We start from the raw sequence: 17629 nt of genomic DNA on the forward strand, positions 1-17629 counted from the left end.
AGAAGAAGGTGAGCTGGTAGTCCTTCTTCGCAGAGCTCGGCACGTCGATGTATGAACACCCCTGCAGCACAGAACTGCTTTCCAGGTTCTCTGGTTTGAGCATGTCAATAACCACCAGGAACCTGCGGGTGAGAAGGACGCAGTGAAGGTCAACAGGAAGGACTCCCATAGGATACCCATCCTGCGGGGGTACAATACAGCCCCTCTCATCCTCAGTGCCTCGGGCACAGGGCGCCAGCTCTCACCCCCCTTGGAGGAAAGCCCTCCAGGATGGCTCTGCACAGGCAGAACGTGGGTATGGCCAGACACGGCCAAGGAGAGGGAAAAGCTTTCAGGAAGGAGCTTCCAGGCACTGGAAGCTTCCTGCCTTGTGCTGCTGCAGGGATTGCTCATGAGGCCAGACTCCCTGGGCTGGACTCACCTCTGTGGTCTCTGCAGCCAGTTGGACACAGGGATGAGCTCCGTGTGGGAATTCCTGCACGGAACCTGCCGGGAAATGGCCCCTGAACACCTGGGGGCTTCAGCAGTTCCTTCCAGCTGGTAGCGTAAGCCTGTCCCGTCCGGCAGGGGGAAGAAGATGGAGCCCTACAGACAACGAATAGGACAAGTCGGCTCTGGAGCACCCCTGGACAGTCCCATGCCTGAGGCTCTCACTGAGGCAGCTTTCAGCATGTCCAGCTGGCAGAGCTGTGACTGCAGCCCCGTCCCGCGCAGGAGGAGACAGACGCCAGCGTCGCACCTGCTCTGAGCTGCTTGTGAGCGGGTGCGTGGCCCACAGGACACGGCACAGCTACAGGACACAGAGGCATCATCTCTGGGCAAAGCAAGGAAACACGGGCCCTGCAGCAGAGCTGCTCTGCACATCCCAACACTCCCTTACTGGCCCCACTCACCTTGGGCATGTCCCTGCCAGCCTGTGCTCACGCAGGGACAGCCGTGGGCAGGGGGTGGCCGTCCCTGATGAGCTCCATTGCCTCAGTCCTGCTGGCCTTAGCCCCAACAGTGCTGACCAGAGAGCAGCCTGTAAGCTGGCACAACAGGGGCCCCCAGACATGGGCCATGGAAAGCTCATATCCATGCTCATTCTGGGTGCCCGTGGATCCCAGACACCTGCCTCTGCCTCCACAGCAGCTGAAAGCTGCAAGACTCCTCACGCAGGCTGTAGGTTAAAGAGATGCTGAGCACGTGCCACCCTAAGGGCACAGATCTGCTGAGCACCCTGGAGACTTGAGGCCAGAAATCTCTGACCTGGCCCACTGTAAGGCCAGCTGGAGCGGGACAAGGAGCGCGACAAGGACCCGGCAGCTCCAGCACCACAGAGCCCTTCTGAACTGACCCCTTGGATTTAGGAGCTTGTTGCTGGCCTGGCTTGCAGAGGAGCCAGTCACCCCCATGTGCCCAGCCTGAGACCTGCAGGAAGGGCTCCTCCCAAAGCTCCTGCATGACCCTCAAGAGATCTCTCTCGTTTCCCACCTGCCTGCTCACGGCCAGGACGGCACTGACAAACTGCAGGGCAGCTTTGCCCTTCTTGCTCCCTGCAAGCTGCAGAAGGACACCAGCCAGGTGCTGCTGGCAGAAGTGGTTGTGCCCGGGGCTTGGAGAGCCTGTGCAGCCCGTGCGCTGAGCATGGGGGTCTCTGAGCCCCCTGGGCTGCCACAAGCAGCGACCCGGAGCTACGCAGAACAAACTTCATTTCTTGGCCTGCAGAAAGCCTGGCTTTTTACGTTAGCTGCTCCAACACGTTTGGCGCTCAGTCCCGACTTCCCATCTGCCCTTTGCCCATGCCTGGCCCCCAGCCACCACAAAACCCAGCTTCCAACAGAGAGCACAGGACACCTTCAGCTTGGACAGGGCCTCCAAAGGTCATCTCGGCCAACCTCCTGCCCAAAGGAGAGTGACCTACGAGGGTCATGCCACGAGGGTCAGCACGCTGGCACAGCTCACCTACCTGATGCTTCTTGTTCCCACAGCTCATGGTTAGGGGTCTGTAGGTGACCTGGTAGGCCTTTTCTTTTTGCCTGGCCTCCAGATGGATAAATTCAGGCCCTTTCCAGTATTTCCCCTCAACAATGGGCTTCAGGGTCCAGGCCTCGCTGCTCGGGTTCGACAGGAGGATGGTCTGGCTCTGCTTCTCACGCACATTGCAGCTGAAAGTCAGGGTCTGTAACAGAGGAGCACAGAGGCTGCTGGGTCGTACCCACAATCCTTGCCACTCTTCTCACGCTGGCTCTACACCAGGACCTGGAGCACAGGGAGCAGCTTTTCCTTGTCACATGCAAAAATTACACTTTGGCCACAGCTTTTGGAGTAAATCAAGCTGGTTGTTCTTGAAGAAGGGAGCAGAACAAGCCTTTCGCATGCTGGGTGAAAGGAAACTTCAGGGGAGTCCTGAAAGGAAAGTGCTGTGCAAGGACAGATCTGCAGCCACACAGCCCCTTCCTTCATGGGCAGGATGAAGAGGAGCTCCATGCTCTCTTTGGGAGCAAGAGCCAACTGCTCCCAAGCTACCCCCTCCCAGGGGCTGGATGCAGATGCCTTGCCCCTTCCTACTGCTGAATGCCCTCCCCTGGCCCGGTATGGGGGAGAAGTGTGGCTGCGAGTGCAGTGCTGGGATACAGCGGGGTGGCTCTGTGGGGAGGGTCTCAGGAGAGCCCGGCAGGGTGCTCCCACGGCACGGGTGCTGCAGTGCAGAGCCAGGACAACCGAGCTGCTCACTGGAGGAGCAACACCTCGAACAGGGGAGAAAGGCAATGACAGGGCTCAGGAACTCTGGCAGTCCTGCCCAGCACTTTCTCTCTGGGATACCCCGGCACAAGCGAGTCTGCGCTCGCAAGTGTCCTTCAGTTCCTGCCCTGGGAGAGATGTGGCGCAAATGCTGGGGTCCAGGGGCCCATCCTGTCCCTGCTGCGTTACCTCTCTGGTGCCAGGGGCCTCCACGCAGGATCCTGATAGCGTAAGGCGGAGCGCCTCGCTGCCCGGGATGAAGCACCGCAGCCCCTCGTACTGGACAGCCTGGCTCAGCTTCGAGGGGCGGAAGGTCACAACGAAGGGGACATCCACCCCTGGCCTGATGTAACCCTTCGTGGGGCTGATAGAAAAGTCCGGCTGGAAGCTCTCCACGTCCCACAAAAACCTTGCCAAGGAAAGCACAAGGACAGGAAAGAAGGATTAGCCACGGGGAGCTGTCAAGGCAGGGTAAGTCTCAGCGTGAGGCTCTCCGTCTCTGGTGGGCTTTCCCACCACATCTCAGGCCTGATGCTGAGCCACCTGGCAATAAGGCTTCAGGCTGGGCAGGACCCACTGCACCCATCTCTAAATGAGCTTTTGCTCGTACCCCCTTGCTAACTGCCAGGGCCTGACTGCACGGCCATGGCTGCACGACTCTCCAGCGGGATGGAGAAGCAGAGAGGAGCTATCTGGGCACACTACGGCTCCTCACAACCCTCATCCAAGCAATCAGCCCTCAGAGAGGCGGGGGGGTCCTGCTTTACCTGACTCCTGTGTTGCCCGCGTTCCGCATGACGACGCGCCGGCACGTGTAGCTCTGCCGCACCACGGCTCCAAAGCTGAGCTGGTCCTGGTCCAAGCTCACGAGGCTGCCCTGGCAGGAGCCCCGCACCGCAAAGAGGGAGCGCACCAGCCCGCGGCACTCCAGCAGCACTTCCCCGCTGAACGGCTGCATGCGGCGCTTCGGGGAGAAGGTCACCTCCACTTTGCAGGTGTCTCCTCTGGCCTTCAGCTTTAGCTCCTTGCTGGGCTTCAAGCACAGAACCTACCCGAAGAGATGAGTGGAGACTATTTCATCTGGCAAGCCAGCTGCGGAGCCTCCCTCACCAGACTCAGGGAAGAGGCTTCCAATTCCTCTTCTGTCCACACCAACACTGACCCAGTCCCACTCATTCCCTCGTAGGCATTCCTAGGTAATACCAAAGGTGTTTTCTGCCATGTGTCCACCTGGTCACGGTGAGGTCACCTCTGCCTTCTAAAGCTTTCACGGAAGTTCCAACAGAGCTGTAACCCTCCCTCTTTCAAGATTCACCTCCCTCGCCTTTCCAGATCTAAAATATGCGGCTGCATCCTGACCTATGCGTCTAAAACAGGTTAGAGGAATTGTGCCGCCTTCTCACTTGTGGCTCTTGGGGAGTCCTGGCACCCAGCTCAGCTGAAGCGTTCACACTGCAAGCATCTGCTGGCAGAGCAGTGCCAGCAGGGAGGACGGGGCAGGCACAGGCAGCCAGGGCAGCCCACAGCTGTCATTAGCTACTACCTCCCACCCACAGCAGCTCATCGCTCCCTGCAGGCACACTAAAGTGCTCTGCAGAGAAGGAATGGCACTTACCCCAGCTTCCTGCAACTCTGGCACGGTGGATGTGACTCTGAGCTTAAAGGCGAGAGGGCCTGCGCTCTTGTTGGCTATGGTGACGATCTTCTTCACCGTCTGCCCAATGCAGATGTTTCCTAGCTTCACCACCTTTCCTGGTGGATGCACAACGTCAACCTGAGGCAGTAGGGATTGATATCAAGCCAAAGGAAAGAAGGAGAAGAGGTTTTCTGCCGCTCTCGTGGCAGAAACACAAACCATGGTAGGCTGGGGAAGAGATGAGGAAATGAGAAAACCATGCTGGTTGCCACCTGCACTTTTAGCATTTAGATTTCATCTCACCTTCATTTCTATGCCCCTTCCTTGGGCCTCAACAGTCAGCTTCTCAGCCGGGGCACACGGAGGCAGCAACAAGCTGTTGTGGCTGTTGTCGTCTTTAGGTGTCCGTAGGAGCTGCGCACAGAGGGAAGAGAAACCACAGACAGCATGAGTTTCTGGACCTTCACCACGTGAACAGACTCCCCAGACGAGCCATCCCCTCCCATATTCTTTCCCCCCAGTGGCAGGGATTATCCAAGTCCCTCCACAGCCTGCCAGCAGAGCCGGCTAACCCTGGGATGCCGCCGGGCTTTGCCCTGCGCGCTGCCCCCGTTTCCCTGGCACAAGCCTGGGAATGCTGGAGCGCTGGGAATCTCCAGGAGCGTGCACAGACCTTCCCCCTCACCTGCTCCTCAGCAAGGTGCTGCTGGTCAAACTCCAGTGAGTAAACCCCACAGGGGTTCTTCACCACCACCGTCCCCTCTTCCCCATGGCTCTGTGGCAGCAGCGGTCCCAGCTCGAGCTCTGCGGGGCTCAACTCCAGCCGTGGCTGCAGACCACATCCCAGGACCGGCACCCGCAGGCGTTGGCTGCTCTGGCAAATCTGGATCTGCAGCTCGCCCCGGTAGCACTTCTGCAAAGAAGCAGCACAGAAAGCTCCTCCGTGAAGCCCCAGGTGACAGCGCCTCCAAGGCAACAATCGCCCCAGGCTCAGGGGTCTTCTCAGCACCTCTAAGCTGAACCCAAACCAGGCAGTTACTTAGAGCAGGGGCTACAGCATCGGCATGGCTCTGAGTAACTGCGGTGAGTCCTGCTGGGGAGTGTAACTGGTCAGTTGGCTACCAGATGGATCTAAAACGGCCTATCAGAGGTTTTCACCTAGTCGTGGGGGAGCGCAACGCACGTGAGAAAAGTCTGCTTTCTCAGACACAGTCCTGGCGCTGCAGCACCGGGCAAACATCAGCTGTGTGAAAGAGGCAGCTGAGCTCTCACTGGACAGAAATAAGGATCGTCTTCTCTGCTCAGTGCTTGGCTCTGGTCAAAGCCAGACACGAGACGCTGAAATCTCCACGAGCAATTGAAAGATCCCTGTGACTGTCCCAAGCCATGGAAGCACTTGGGTCCATCCTGTCACACGCTGCCAGTTTCCAAGTCACGGTGGCCACATGCAAACTGCCTTTGGGAATGCTCCACCATTTAAGCTGACTCCCAAACTGCGTGGGACCGTGCAGGGGAAACTGAGGAACGGTGGGCACAGGGCTGGCAGAAAGCTCCACGCGGAGGCAGAGCTCATTCCCCGCTCCCTGTGCTGGCCTCCCCTTACCACACTGCCCTGACAGACCTCCTGGGGGTGACACCCACCAAACTCACCTCTTCCGTGGGTGAAAAACGGACTTGGACATGGCACTGCTGTCCTGGAGCGAGGGTTCCAGCTGAGGGCAGCACCTCAAAGCCACAGGGCGTGGGCCTCATCTCCTCCCACAGCTTGTCATGCTCGCTCGCTGGCAGATGCTTGTCCACCTGCGCACAGAAACCAGTCGCGTGAGGTCTCCTTGGTCTGCGAGGACAGACCCTCGGTTCCTGCAGTGCTCCGAGATGCTGGCACGGTGCAGGGAGCACCTTCATCCCACCCAGACGTGGCCACCCCTGCCTAGAACTGGAGGGCAAACATGTTGGCAGGGCAGGCAGATGGGGAGGCAGTGTCCTCGGAGGGGGAGGAATGGGTGAAGATGGCAGAGAAGTGAAGCATCAGCTAGTGAGCAGGCCCAGGTGAACCAGCCTTGCTCTGTACCCTCAAAAGCTTCCTCAAGCGAGCTGCAGCCCAAGTGCTCAGACAGCCAGAGGGGCGGGAAAGCCAAGAGAGGCAAAGAAAACCCAACCGAGAAGTTGTGTGTTACACGTTGTCTGTGCTTTACCTCCTTAACAGCCTCATTCATGCTCATGGACCATTTACAGGGGACCTGGGACGTGTTGTGGAGCTGGATGGTTTCTTCCTGCCACTGCCCACACTGGACAGAGGAGAACTCCAGCCTGTCCCTCGAGAGGCAGAGGGACGGCTCAGCCACAATGGCACGCAGGCGGACCTGGAACGTGGGGCCTCCTCTGACCTAGAGAAGGACAGAGCATCCAATTGAGAGCCCGGCTGACACTCGCTGCTGTGCCCAACCTGCTGCCTGCCCCACAAGCTGGCCTACCTTGATGGGCAGGAGCACATCCACCTTTCCCAGGGGCACGTTGGCACTTTGTGGGTCGAAGCACACTTCAAATGTCTTGGTCTCACAGCAGGGCAGGCGCTTCACAAGGTCCAGGCACACGCTGAAGCCTGAACACAGGAAAATCAAGCAGCTGAGATACACAAGCAACAGGAAATGGCTCAGGAGCATGGCAAGGCCACAGGGGTGTCCTGGCTGGCAGCTCTGTGAAAGACCCCTTTCCATCTCCAGAGAAGCTGCTCTTCTCCCCTTGTCACTGCCCAAAGCAAAAGGATTTTCACAGCCAGAATCCAGGGGTTGCAGGGTAAAACCGAACCACATTGGTTGAGGAGCTCCAGCAATTCCTTCAGCAGGCATCTCAGGGAAGGACGCATACACCTCTCCAAAGGACAATTTCCAACTAAGATACCAAATGCTGTGGTGTTCCCTGGACAGTGGCTTAGAAGAGACGCCTGGCCACCCCTCACAGACAGCAGTCCCCATGTGACGGAGCTGCAGCCTTACCCCAAGGCCTCTTTGAGAAGCCTGTTTCGATACGGCACAGGATCCCACAGGCCGTTCAATAAGGCTGAGCAGAAGTGCTCTGGCACTAGGAACTCTAAGCAAAGCACTTCCGAACCACAGAGGGTCCATCTGGCTGCAACATAAACCCTCAGAGTGCACAAAGAAACTCCGATGGTGCTCACGGGAGCCAAGAGCAGAAGATGCTGAGAATCGATCACGCTGATCAGCCTATCTGGCCCCTGCAATGACTTTTTAGGGCAGCCACAGGCAGACCAGGTCTCTGGGCACTGCTCGACAGAATTCAGGCTCTTGAACAGGGCACCGGCCAGAGGGGTACGAAGGAGGAAAAAGCTGCCCAAGGAAGTACTCAAATCTCCCCATGCCCAATGGCTCCAGCTGATGTGGCAGAGACAGCCCCTTCAAGCCCCCGTGAAGCCACTGGTTACCTGTGTTATACAGGACATATCCATCGGCCTTGAAAGATGCAGGGAAGTGCCCGGTGTTGGTGATCTTCACCATGTGTGTGTGGATGTCACCAGGAACGACATAGCCAAGGTCCAGGACGTATTCGGGCAGCTCAGCTCTGAAAGGAGGAGGAAGGACACTCTGTAAAGCCCAGCATGGCGTGGGGTGGAGAAGCAAATGGAGTGGATAATTCTGTATCCACTGCTGTGAAAACTCAAGCCAAGCCCAGGAAACCCAAGGCCTGACCTGAGCACCCAGTAATAAGACTTGGCTAAGTCATGGGGAGTGCAGGGCCTAGGATTTATCAGCCACCAACGGGATCTTCGAGTCAGTTTAAAGTGGGTACTGGACACAGTTCCTATGCTGTGAAAAGCCATTGCAGAGAAGTCCACTGCGTCTCCACGGGTCTCAATGAAACTGCTAAGCTGGTGTCCGGCCCAAGCCTGAAACTGCTTCAGGACCTTCTCATAGGATTTCCTTGCAGAGGATACCTCCACTGCTCTGCAGCCAGATCTGTCCCCAAAGCAGCGCTTGAGAGTATCGCGTGCAGTAACCAACACTACAAGATTGCTGTGAAGGTCTTTTTGCAGGCAATCCCACTTGGAAAAGCACATAAGGGATCTGGACCATTCCCTGCTCTTCCTGCTTAGTGGGGTCTGCTTCTCGGCACAAAGACACCGGCTTGGAGATGCCCCTTTCACAGCTGGTCAGCAGGGGTGGTGCCTGTGCTGTCTGCAAGGGCTTGCTGGTCTGCACCCCCTCAGCTCTGAGAACAGAACCCAGCAACTGTGGGGAGTGGAGCACCTCCAGAGCTCAGGGTAGCACTGTGCAAGTGAGGACACCGAGCTGCCCAGAGGGAGCACGGCGTAGCTCTGAGCATCAGGCCCTTTCGGAAGTCTTCAGCTATTCCCAGCTCTGAGACACAAGGAGCTCTCAGGGGCAGGGCTGCACTGCTGGCTGTTACCCTCGCGGCCCCTGGAGACAGGCTACAGGAGTCCCTACTAACTTGAGAAGCCTCCGATGTACACGCTGGTGAAAGGCAGTGTCCTCTGGGGGACGGGAGGCGAGAGCTTTCTGCTGCTCCAGGGCATGCTCCTCAATCAGCATCTCCTCCATCTGCATCTGCAGCTGAGCATCCCACTGAGGAAAGGAAAGACAGGGGCTGGTTAGCCAAGGTCCTTCCCAAGGCACAAGCTTGTCTCGGGTGGAGAATCCCACCCTGCTCTTGTTGAGAGGGGCGATGGAGTCAGTCTGCCTCACTGATCGGTGTCTGTGACACTTCCTGCTCTCTCAGGCAGGATCATATCCCCACAGAAATGAACTCCAGTGTCTCTGCCTGCCCAGTTATCAAAGCTGATCTGGACAGACACACAAACAAGCCAGAAACCTTCCAAAGCTCCAAGTATGTCCCTGCCTCCAGTCAGTGCCAAAGCAGCCTGGACAAAAGCTCTCCTGGAAAGGGAACCATGAGAGAGCTGGAGCCTCCTGGAGATACAGAACACAGCACAGCCTCAGGATGCATTCAGGCTGCTGCTTTACGCTCTGTAAACCTGGCAGGGTTTGGCCGGTGAGCAACAAACCCCCCAGCACCGCCCTGTGTGTCCTTCAGAGCACCAGAAACCCAACTGCCTGAGCACAGCTTTCAGCATCTCCCTGGGGTAGTCAGGAGCTGGCGCATCGCCACGAGGGACAACTCCCAGAGGTGGGCAGCCCAAGGGGCACGCTGAGCTGACACACTCCGTGGCCAGGGGCGTGCAGGGAGGTGCCCAGTGCCGGCAGGGCCCTGGGCAGCTGCCGTGGGGCGCAGGGGCTCCAGTGTCTCGCAGGAGGGTGGCACGTGCAGGACAGGGCAGCAGCTCTACTCACCACGGTGCCCGAGTCGTCCACGCGGGGCTCGGCTGCCACAGCCTCCCCCAAAGCAATGGCCTCTTCTCTCTGGCTGCCTTTGTCCAGCTTTTCTTTGGCCTTTAGGAGGATCTTCTCATATTTGGCGTTGCCTGAAAGCACAGAACACCACCCATAGCAGTGGGGCAGCACAAATCCCACGGAAGACGGGAAGCCCCATTCCCCCGACACCCAGACACAAACTGCTCCAGCAATGTAGGGAAAGGAGATCCTGCTGCTTCTCACCCCCACCCGTCTTTCTCGCCACACAGGAGCATCTCAGCCCCACAGCGTGATGCAAACCCAACCCCTGTCAAAATCCCTGCCAGCCTCTATTACAGCTTTCCCAAGCTTTTCTGCCCAGCCATCATCTTCCCAGACCTCTTGGCAAGCTGTGCATGATGGTTCCTGCGGCAAAGCCCACATGGGCTCGTCTGCCAGAGGCTAAAGAAGCAACCAGAGGGCTGACCCGGTCTGACAGCCCTGAAACCTCCAGGCCTGCTCGAGGTGCCTGTGAGCTGCCCTGTGGGCATATGGCATGGGGGAAAGCCGAGCAGACAGGCAGTGCTCACCTTTGATGTTCCTGGGCAGGTCCAAGTGGATCCTGGGAAAGGTCCCCTCTCCTTTCAGGGAGATTTTTTCTGGCTCCAGGTGACCCAGTTGGATCTGGAAAGCCCTGCAGAAGACTCCAGGCACTCCTGGCAGGTAATACACTTTCAGCACTTGCTGCTTGCCAGGTTCAACGTAACCCTGCAGGGCACACAAGAGGGAGGGACGTAGTGTACCAAAGAGGATTCAGTGGAGGGATGGCTCACATGACAGACGCGCTGAGAACACAAGACAGGTTCTCATACATAAGAAAACATCAGACATCACCACCTCCAGCTTTCCTGTATCCAAACGCCTGAGTCTCACAGCTCTTCTGCTCACAGGGTTTACCCTCTGCTAGCCAGAGCCAGGCACAACAAACCAAAGCTCTTTCACCAGCTGCTCTGGAAGAACGGAGAAGGGCCTCTGCTTCCAGCAGGGCCAGCAGCTCCTGGCAGCAGCTTACAGGAGAGGACATCAGCATGTCACCCCTCAGACGGACAGGCACTGAGGAAGGTGGAAGCCACTTGGCCCTTTGGCTTCCTCTTCCCATCGCAAAAGGGCACCAAGACAGGAACACTGCTCCAGCTCTAAGACACCCAGGCAGGATGACAAGCTGGGATGGAGTGATGCTCCAGTGATGGCACAACCAGAGAGCTCAGCTCTCAGCTCCAAAGAGCTCCCGGAGCACTCGTGCCTCCCACTGGTGCTTGCTGTAGGACAGCAGAGCCAGCGGCGCCCAAGGACAATCAGGGGCTCCGTTAGGATTCTGCTCGATGGACCTCCTCTGCCTCTGCAACAGTCGCTCACAGCCTTGTGTCTCCTGGCTGGTTTTGGACGGGGCTTGTGTGTTCATTCCCCCTGTTTTCCCCCAAAACGCTCTCCTGGGCAGCCTGACACAGACCGGGTGAAGCCCTTGTGCTACTCACCCTGCTGGGCACGACCAGGGGCACGCCAGGCAGAGGGCTGGCTGCAGTGCCTGTGCCGGGGCTCAGCACCGCAAAGGCAAATCCCAGCTTCCCACTGTTTTGCAGGGTCACCGCTGCTTCCGTGACTTTGTTAAACACCTGAGGAGAGGACAGAAGAGCAGGAAGTTACAGGCACACGTCTGCTGCCGAGAATTTCATTCCTCTTCCATCGGGTTGAAAGCAAAGGAACACAGCCCAGAAGCAGGGAGCGCACAGGAGAGATGGGCACTGGGCTCTCTGGGTTAGCCTGGGCAGCCCGCGGCCACAGGGTACCCCTGGGCCCTACACAGGAACAGCTATTTGTGGCAGAGGTGCAATAGCAACCATGGAAAGATCAGTAATAAAGCAAGTAGGGGACACAAGCTCTCTGCACTTGAAGGTGTCACCCAACTGCGAGCTGAAACACAGGAGGAGGCATTGGGGCATTTCAGGAGAAAAGGCACCTGCACACAAGTATTTGTGGGCACAACACAAGCCAAAAGGGAGGGAGAGAGGGCAACGCACACAAGGGCCAACAGCTGGAAACAGCTGTGGGGGTTGTAACAGGAAAGAAGTACAGTGAGGGTTATTCGGGGACATTCTATCCGGCTACGGTGACTGGAAGCCCAGGTCAGCTGCCTCCTTGGTTGATGAATCAGGAGCATTAAAAGAGAGCACCTCATTTGGGCTTTAGGAGCAGATCAGCGGATGGATGTCTCAGGGACACATCCCTCTGCAGATCACCACTGGGATCCTGCCTGCCCCAGGAGGCAGCGTTAGTTAGAGGAGGGATTCCCAGCTTTGGGCTGGGCTGGGGTGGAGATGGCCATTAAACGCCAGCTTGGAGGTATCCCCCAAACGTTGGACTTCCAAGCCACAGAGCCAGCGAAGCAGCTGGGAAGGGGGGAGAACCCTCGACCCGGGTGGGCAGCAGCCCACCGGTCATGCTTGGAGGCAAGGAGCACTGACAAGAGCAGCGTGCGGCACCTGCAGCCCGCAGTCGATCTCGGTGGTGTCCAGGAGGTAGCTGATGCGCGAGGCCTCCCCACGCAGAGCCACCTCGTAGCTCGGGCCTCCCTCCACCCTGCACAGCGCCGTGACCTGGCTGACGGTGTTGGCGTGGCCGAAGAAGGAGAAGCAGACGCGCTGGCTCTGGCCCGGCTGCAGCTCACCGTGCAGCGGCAGGATATCGAAAACCTGCACGCAGGGAGGAGAGATCCACACGTGGAGCACGGGATTGACGCAGGAGAGCAGCCTCGGCTTGGGCCAAAGGACAGACGTGGCTGCAGGGGCCTCTTCCTCAAACACAGGCAATATCATCCTCATCTCACACTGCAGCCGTTCCACTCACCAACGGAGAGACCATGGGGAAAACCTTCTCCCACAGTCCCAATTAATGCAGTAGCTAATACACAACATTAATTTGTGGTGTCTCCTGGCAGCAGGAAATTCTCTCTGCTGCAGAACTTGCCTTCAAAAACACCTTTTCCTGCCCTCAGAAGAACATGAGACTGGGAGCTGAGAGCCCGTGCAGCCGGGGGCAGGATCCAGCCCAGCTCCTCGCACTCCTCATGCTTTTCCCTGTCTCTGATTCACATCCTGCTCTCTCCAGATGCTGCAGCAAATGCTGCCGCAGCAAATGCTGCTGCAGCAAATGCTGCCGCAGGAATTTCCTACCCACCACTTGATGAGGACCAAGATGGATAAAGTCCTCCATAGCTGCCGCACAAGGAGTGTTCTTGACCAGCCCTATAACACCTCCCATGTGGCCTCTCCAATGACCAGCGATGCACTTGTTATGACATGAGGCCACTCTGGCAGCAGCACCCAGGACACCAGTGGGAGTGGGAGTACGTAACTGCTTGCTACACTGGAAATGTGGAAGTGAGACAGATTCCCACTTACCTCCTCCACACCCAAGGCGAGGGGCTCTGTCTCCATGAACCTGGAAAAAGAACAGACCTTTGCTCAGGGACCTTGCAGTGGGAGGGAGGGAAGTCTGCACAGCAGCTCCTCGGCAGGATGGGGCCCCTGCGGGGGCATCAGTGGTGTGAGCTCAGCAATGAGCTCCAAAACTGGGATGGAGCAGGTCAACGCCTGGCAATGACACTGCTATAGCAGCGCTGCAGGCAGCTGGCACCTGCTTGCCTCCAGATCTGCTATCCCCTGCTGCGTGATTCTGAAGATCCATTCCGTCACTGGAGAAAACACCTTGGTGCAAAGGCTTAGCTCAGCTTTGAGTTCTCAGAGGTCCAAGGGGTGAGGCTTAGGGTTAGTCTGTCTCTAACCACGTGGGTCTACAACAAGAGTAACCATGAGAGATTCGTGCCTCAGAAGTCAGAGAAAGGGCACACGTTGGTCTACACTGGCTATGTGCAGCCACACAGCAACAGTTGGATTGTGTTGCTCATATGATCACTCTGCCCCAGGTAGCAGCAATGACCAAAGAGCAAGGAGGAAAGAACGGGCTGGACAATTAGAAAGAAAAAAAAAAATGTAAACACACAAAGTCTTGTTGAGGCAGAGAAACAGCATTTTTCTCTCCTGACCAAAATAAACGTGCGCGACTGATCCTGGGAGTCTCTGATGACCAGCTCCAGCAAGGTCCCAGGTAGGGAAAGTTCCAGTCTTTGATCTCCCCTTCATGAGACCTGATGTTTGATTCCCTCCATGTCAGACTGAGTTAGAGCTGATAATTTAGAATACCAACAGTGCTTAGTGTGGACCAGAAATAACATCTGACACGCTGCCCTTCTGCAGGCTCCTAATGAACACTTTGAGGTGGTAACACCTTGGAGACCATCTTCATTTCCAGCTCTGGCACACAGCATCCCATGGTGTCTGCTGAGCGCCCCGGAGTGCCCCAGTGCCCTGGTCGTCTCCCCCAAGCCCTCCTAATAGCCACAGCTCATCTCCAGTTCCCAAGAGGTCACCTCCTCCGAGTCAGACCCCAATTCTCTTCACACAGCTGCTTCTTGATCGTTTCCCTTGTTTGTAATAACAGCACTTCAGTGCCACGTGGTGAACTTTGCTGCGTTTCCTAGGGCATTACGGAAAACCATTTGCTACCGTCCTTCAAACTGCCCAGAGCAGACTTTTGTGCTATGCAGAGAAGCCGCAGCAGAAGGAACACTAGGAATGTGCTTCTAGATGTGCTTCAGCACCACTACAAGTTTGCTCTTGGCCTTGGAAACCATAGACCACCACTGCATGGTCCTCCTTCCCAGGGATGTCCATACAAGGGCTCCCTCCAGCATCTACAGCTGGACCTAAAGTCACAGCAGAACCTGCCATTCCTCACTAAAACTCTACATAGCTCTTCTGTGAATGTGACGTGCAGTTCAAGAGATGAACACTCACTTCAAGGGGCTGTTTGCCTCAGGCCACGAAGATCTGAGAAAGCAGCTTTCTACATCAGCCCTCCTGCCCCCAGGAACCCATACAGGCCTACAGCAAAGCAGAGCAAGGGACTGCGACAGCAGTGTGTCACTCTGATGGCAGTGCCTGGGTAGGATCTTAGTACAAAATGACAACAGATGGGCTTAGCAGGGAAGGACACCTTCTACATCCGCTTCTCCAAGTGCAGAAGCATGGCTTTGCAGCTGCAGAGATAAAGCAGGACTCCAGCTTATGGCTATGTGAAAAGGGTCAGTAGTGTCCTGCAGTCCCAGCCTGGCTGGAGAATGCTGTCTCCTTCCCAGCATCAAACCGGCGGAGATCACCTGTTCCCTGAGCACCTTGGCTGAGCACAACTGAGAGGTGTGACTTCCTCAAGGGAAGGTTGAAAACAATTTGGCAGATCAGGCAAATGGCCTCGGGCTTTGCAAACCACAAACAGGACATCAGGAAGAAGAGCTTCCAGGAGAGGGAGAGGTGCACATACCTCACTGGGTTCACCTGGCTGTCCTTCAGGAATGCCCAGTGGTACTGGACAACCAGTGGGCTGCAGTTGGTCATCTCCATGTAACGCACATCCTTGGTGTCATTCAAGATGCAGCCCAAGTCCACGGCCGTGGTCTGGATCTGGAGATTCGGGAAGTAGACTTCTCCCCGGACGGTGACCTGCTCTTCGTGAGGATGCTCCAGGAACTTGATCTTCAGAGCCTTCTCCACTGCCCGGATAAGCAAATCCTCCTCATAAGCAGGGTTAAATCCGATGCAGAGTTGAAGTTCCTCCCCTGTCCTCAGCTTCATGGGCTGCAAGCAGATGAAGAGAAAATGTTCAACGTGTGACCCCAACACGGGCTTCTGGCTTCATCCTTCATTTTCTTCACGCTGTCTGACCAAGCACCGCACTTTTTTCTGAAGCTGCCTGAGGCTCACGGTTCTGTGCTCTGCACCAATACAAGAGGAAATCCACATTGGTCTCCTGAATTCTGGAGCCGCAGAAGCCACCTGCTAAACACAACCAAAGCAGCACTCTGGCACCCAGGCCTTCGCCCTCACTCTGGAGGAACTCCTTTAGCCTGCAGCACAGCGGTGGCTGCACCTCTGACAACACGTGCACTGCAGAGCCCATGCCCAACACCTTCCGCACACACCAGGGCAGGAGCCAGACAGCAGCTGGAGAAGCCTACCTCAGCCTTCCCAAAGGCAGGGCTGCCCTCAAAGACAGCAAGCTGTTCCCCAGCTTATCTGAAGATGGCTGCTGGAGAGCTGGCATGCCTTCCAGCAGACACCTTTCCTACAGCTTGCCCACAGCTGGGTGCCTGCTCCCTCCTCCCCCTGTCTTCAAGCCAGGAGGTCTCTTCCCGATTCAGATGGCATTCTGTTTCCTCCAGCAGCTCGTTTCACATCTGATTTAGCTCGGGCCACTTTACTGCAGACTCTACAGAACACACTTCCATCATGGAGGACCTCCCAACAGAGACACACCACCACGTTCATCCCTCTTCAAAGCCCAGCAGCAAGACAGTCCGGGGCTGCTCACCTGAGCATCTGTAGGGAGAGGCTGCTGGTCCGCAGTGCAGATGGAGAAGGGCTGCTCTAAGGCAAGGACCACGCTGAGGGGCAGCGAGCACATGTTCTTTACAGAGAGAGGCTTGTACATCACAGCCAGGACATCACCGGGGTGCTACAGAAACAGGAGACAAGAAAAAATGACCTTGAAGTGGCCATGGACCTCCTCCCCTTCAGACGCATTTCAAATTTTCCAACCCCAAAAGTGCATCCATCTCTATTTACTCTTTTGATTGGTTTCTACCCCTCTGCAAAGTTTGTCCTCCAACTCTAGCAGACGCTTTCGCGTTTAGAACCCACAGCCTTCCCCAGGGGACAGGGAAACAGTCTCGCGTACAGATGAGGGAGCAGCCCCCCAGAGGAGGCAGCTGCTTCAGCAAGATCCAAAACAGAAAGTGAACCCACTCTGGCTCCAGTTGTGTGTCCTCTCCTGCCCAGAGAGGACACACAGGCACAAGGCACAAGGCCATTTCCACTCCCATACAGTAGTTTCTTACCACCCTATCAGCTCTGCCAGGCCCGCAAGGCAGTGATGCTGCTCAGAGGAGGCAAGCAAGCAGGATATGGCCTGCAGCGGACAGCCTGCAGCAGCCCGAGGTCAGCTTTGAACATTCACGGGCACATGCAGACAGCTCCAAACCTCAACAGTCTGGCCGCAACCTGCTGCCCCTGCTCCACTGACAAGATGTTGCAGCCTCAAAGCTAAGCTCAGCCTAAGCCTTTTCCTCCTGTCCATGCATTGCTCCGTGCTTCCTGCATGGTTTATCTAAACTAGACAGTCTTTGGGAAACTAACTGTGGATGTATTGGCATCCAACTCCTGCAGTGTCGCAGCACGCAACACATGGGAGCATGTGGCATCAAGCAGACCACAGGCAGACATCAGGGGGAGCTGAAAAGCTTCTGATTAGATGTGAACCGCCTGCTCACAGGATTTGTGCTTCTCTGGAAGCCTGGGAAGTGGAGGAGAGACCTGAAACCGCAGAAACTAAATCATGAGCTATCTGCTCTTTTCCAGACACCTCGCGCGAGGGGGAAAGGTGATGCAGGAGTCGGGATCCAGACACTAAAGGGCACACACGTTGCACTGGTGCTCTCATCGCTGCAGCTGAAGGGCACTCATGGGTCCTTTGAAGAAGGTGAGGCTCGGGAAAGGCAAAGAGGCAGCACCCATACCGACGGCAGGGAAGGCAAAGAGGCGCAAGAGATGCCAGTTTTTCCTCATCAGCTTGAGGAGTTGACAGGAATCTCAGCTTTTCTCAGCTTCCCTACACGATCGCTGCTCGGACATCACCACACCTTGGAAGATCCTCAAAACCCTGACTACAGACACTGGCGTCTCTCTAGAGGGGGGCATGCTCCCCCTCGCCAGAGCAGCTGTAATCTCAGTTCCACCTGGCTGAACTTAGAGAACAGCCTCATCTCTAGCAG

At 56.6% G+C, this 17629-nt stretch overlaps 3 protein-coding genes across 3 annotated transcripts in view; all 3 read right to left on the reverse strand.

The window, feature by feature from the left end:
- The window catches only part of LOC136005853 (hydrocephalus-inducing protein-like), a 106912-nt gene extending 100330 nt beyond the window's left edge, over positions 1–6582 (reverse strand). The window contains exons 1-5 of the mRNA XM_065663746.1: positions 6556–6582; positions 6011–6160; positions 5109–5273; positions 3492–3601; positions 44–122 (exon numbers count right to left, since the gene is read on the reverse strand). Of these exons, the coding sequence (XP_065519818.1) occupies positions 44–122; positions 3492–3601; positions 5109–5273; positions 6011–6160; positions 6556–6582 (531 nt within the window). The remainder of the gene's footprint in view (positions 1–43; positions 123–3491; positions 3602–5108; positions 5274–6010; positions 6161–6555) is intronic.
- A 2199-nt stretch (positions 6583–8781) lies between these two features.
- Positions 8782–13194, reverse strand: LOC136005854 (hydrocephalus-inducing protein-like). Its single transcript, XM_065663747.1, has 6 exons — positions 13146–13194; positions 12228–12437; positions 11223–11360; positions 10278–10455; positions 9688–9818; positions 8782–8961 (listed from the first exon to the last, which is right to left on the reverse strand). Exons 1-6 carry the CDS (start codon positions 13179–13181, stop codon positions 8782–8784), a joined length of 873 nt encoding a protein of 290 aa, XP_065519819.1. The 5' UTR covers positions 13182–13194.
- Positions 13195–14802: 1608 nt separating this feature from the next.
- The window catches only part of LOC136005855 (hydrocephalus-inducing protein-like), a 110303-nt gene continuing 107476 nt past the window's right edge, over positions 14803–17629 (reverse strand). Inside the window, exons 63-65 of the mRNA XM_065663748.1 lie at positions 16171–16314; positions 15124–15437; positions 14803–14842 (exon numbers count right to left, since the gene is read on the reverse strand). Of these exons, the coding sequence (XP_065519820.1) occupies positions 14803–14842; positions 15124–15437; positions 16171–16314 (498 nt within the window). The remainder of the gene's footprint in view (positions 14843–15123; positions 15438–16170; positions 16315–17629) is intronic.

The sequence above is a fragment of the Lathamus discolor genome, chromosome Z, assembly GCF_037157495.1.
Source record: "Lathamus discolor isolate bLatDis1 chromosome Z, bLatDis1.hap1, whole genome shotgun sequence".
Taxonomy (NCBI): Eukaryota; Metazoa; Chordata; class Aves; order Psittaciformes; family Psittacidae; genus Lathamus; species Lathamus discolor.

Coding starts and splice junctions, on each gene's coding strand:
- LOC136005854 (XM_065663747.1), bottom strand. CDS start 13,181: ATGGAGACAGAGCCCCTCGCCTTGGGTGTGGAGGAG. Junction 11,361..12,227: donor AGATCGACTGCGGGCTGCAG/GTGCCGCACGCT, acceptor TCCTCTCCTCAG/GTGTTTAACAAAGTCACGGA. Junction 9,819..10,277: donor CCTGCCCAGGAACATCAAAG/GTGAGCACTGCC, acceptor CTGTGCTTTCAG/GCAACGCCAAATATGAGAAG.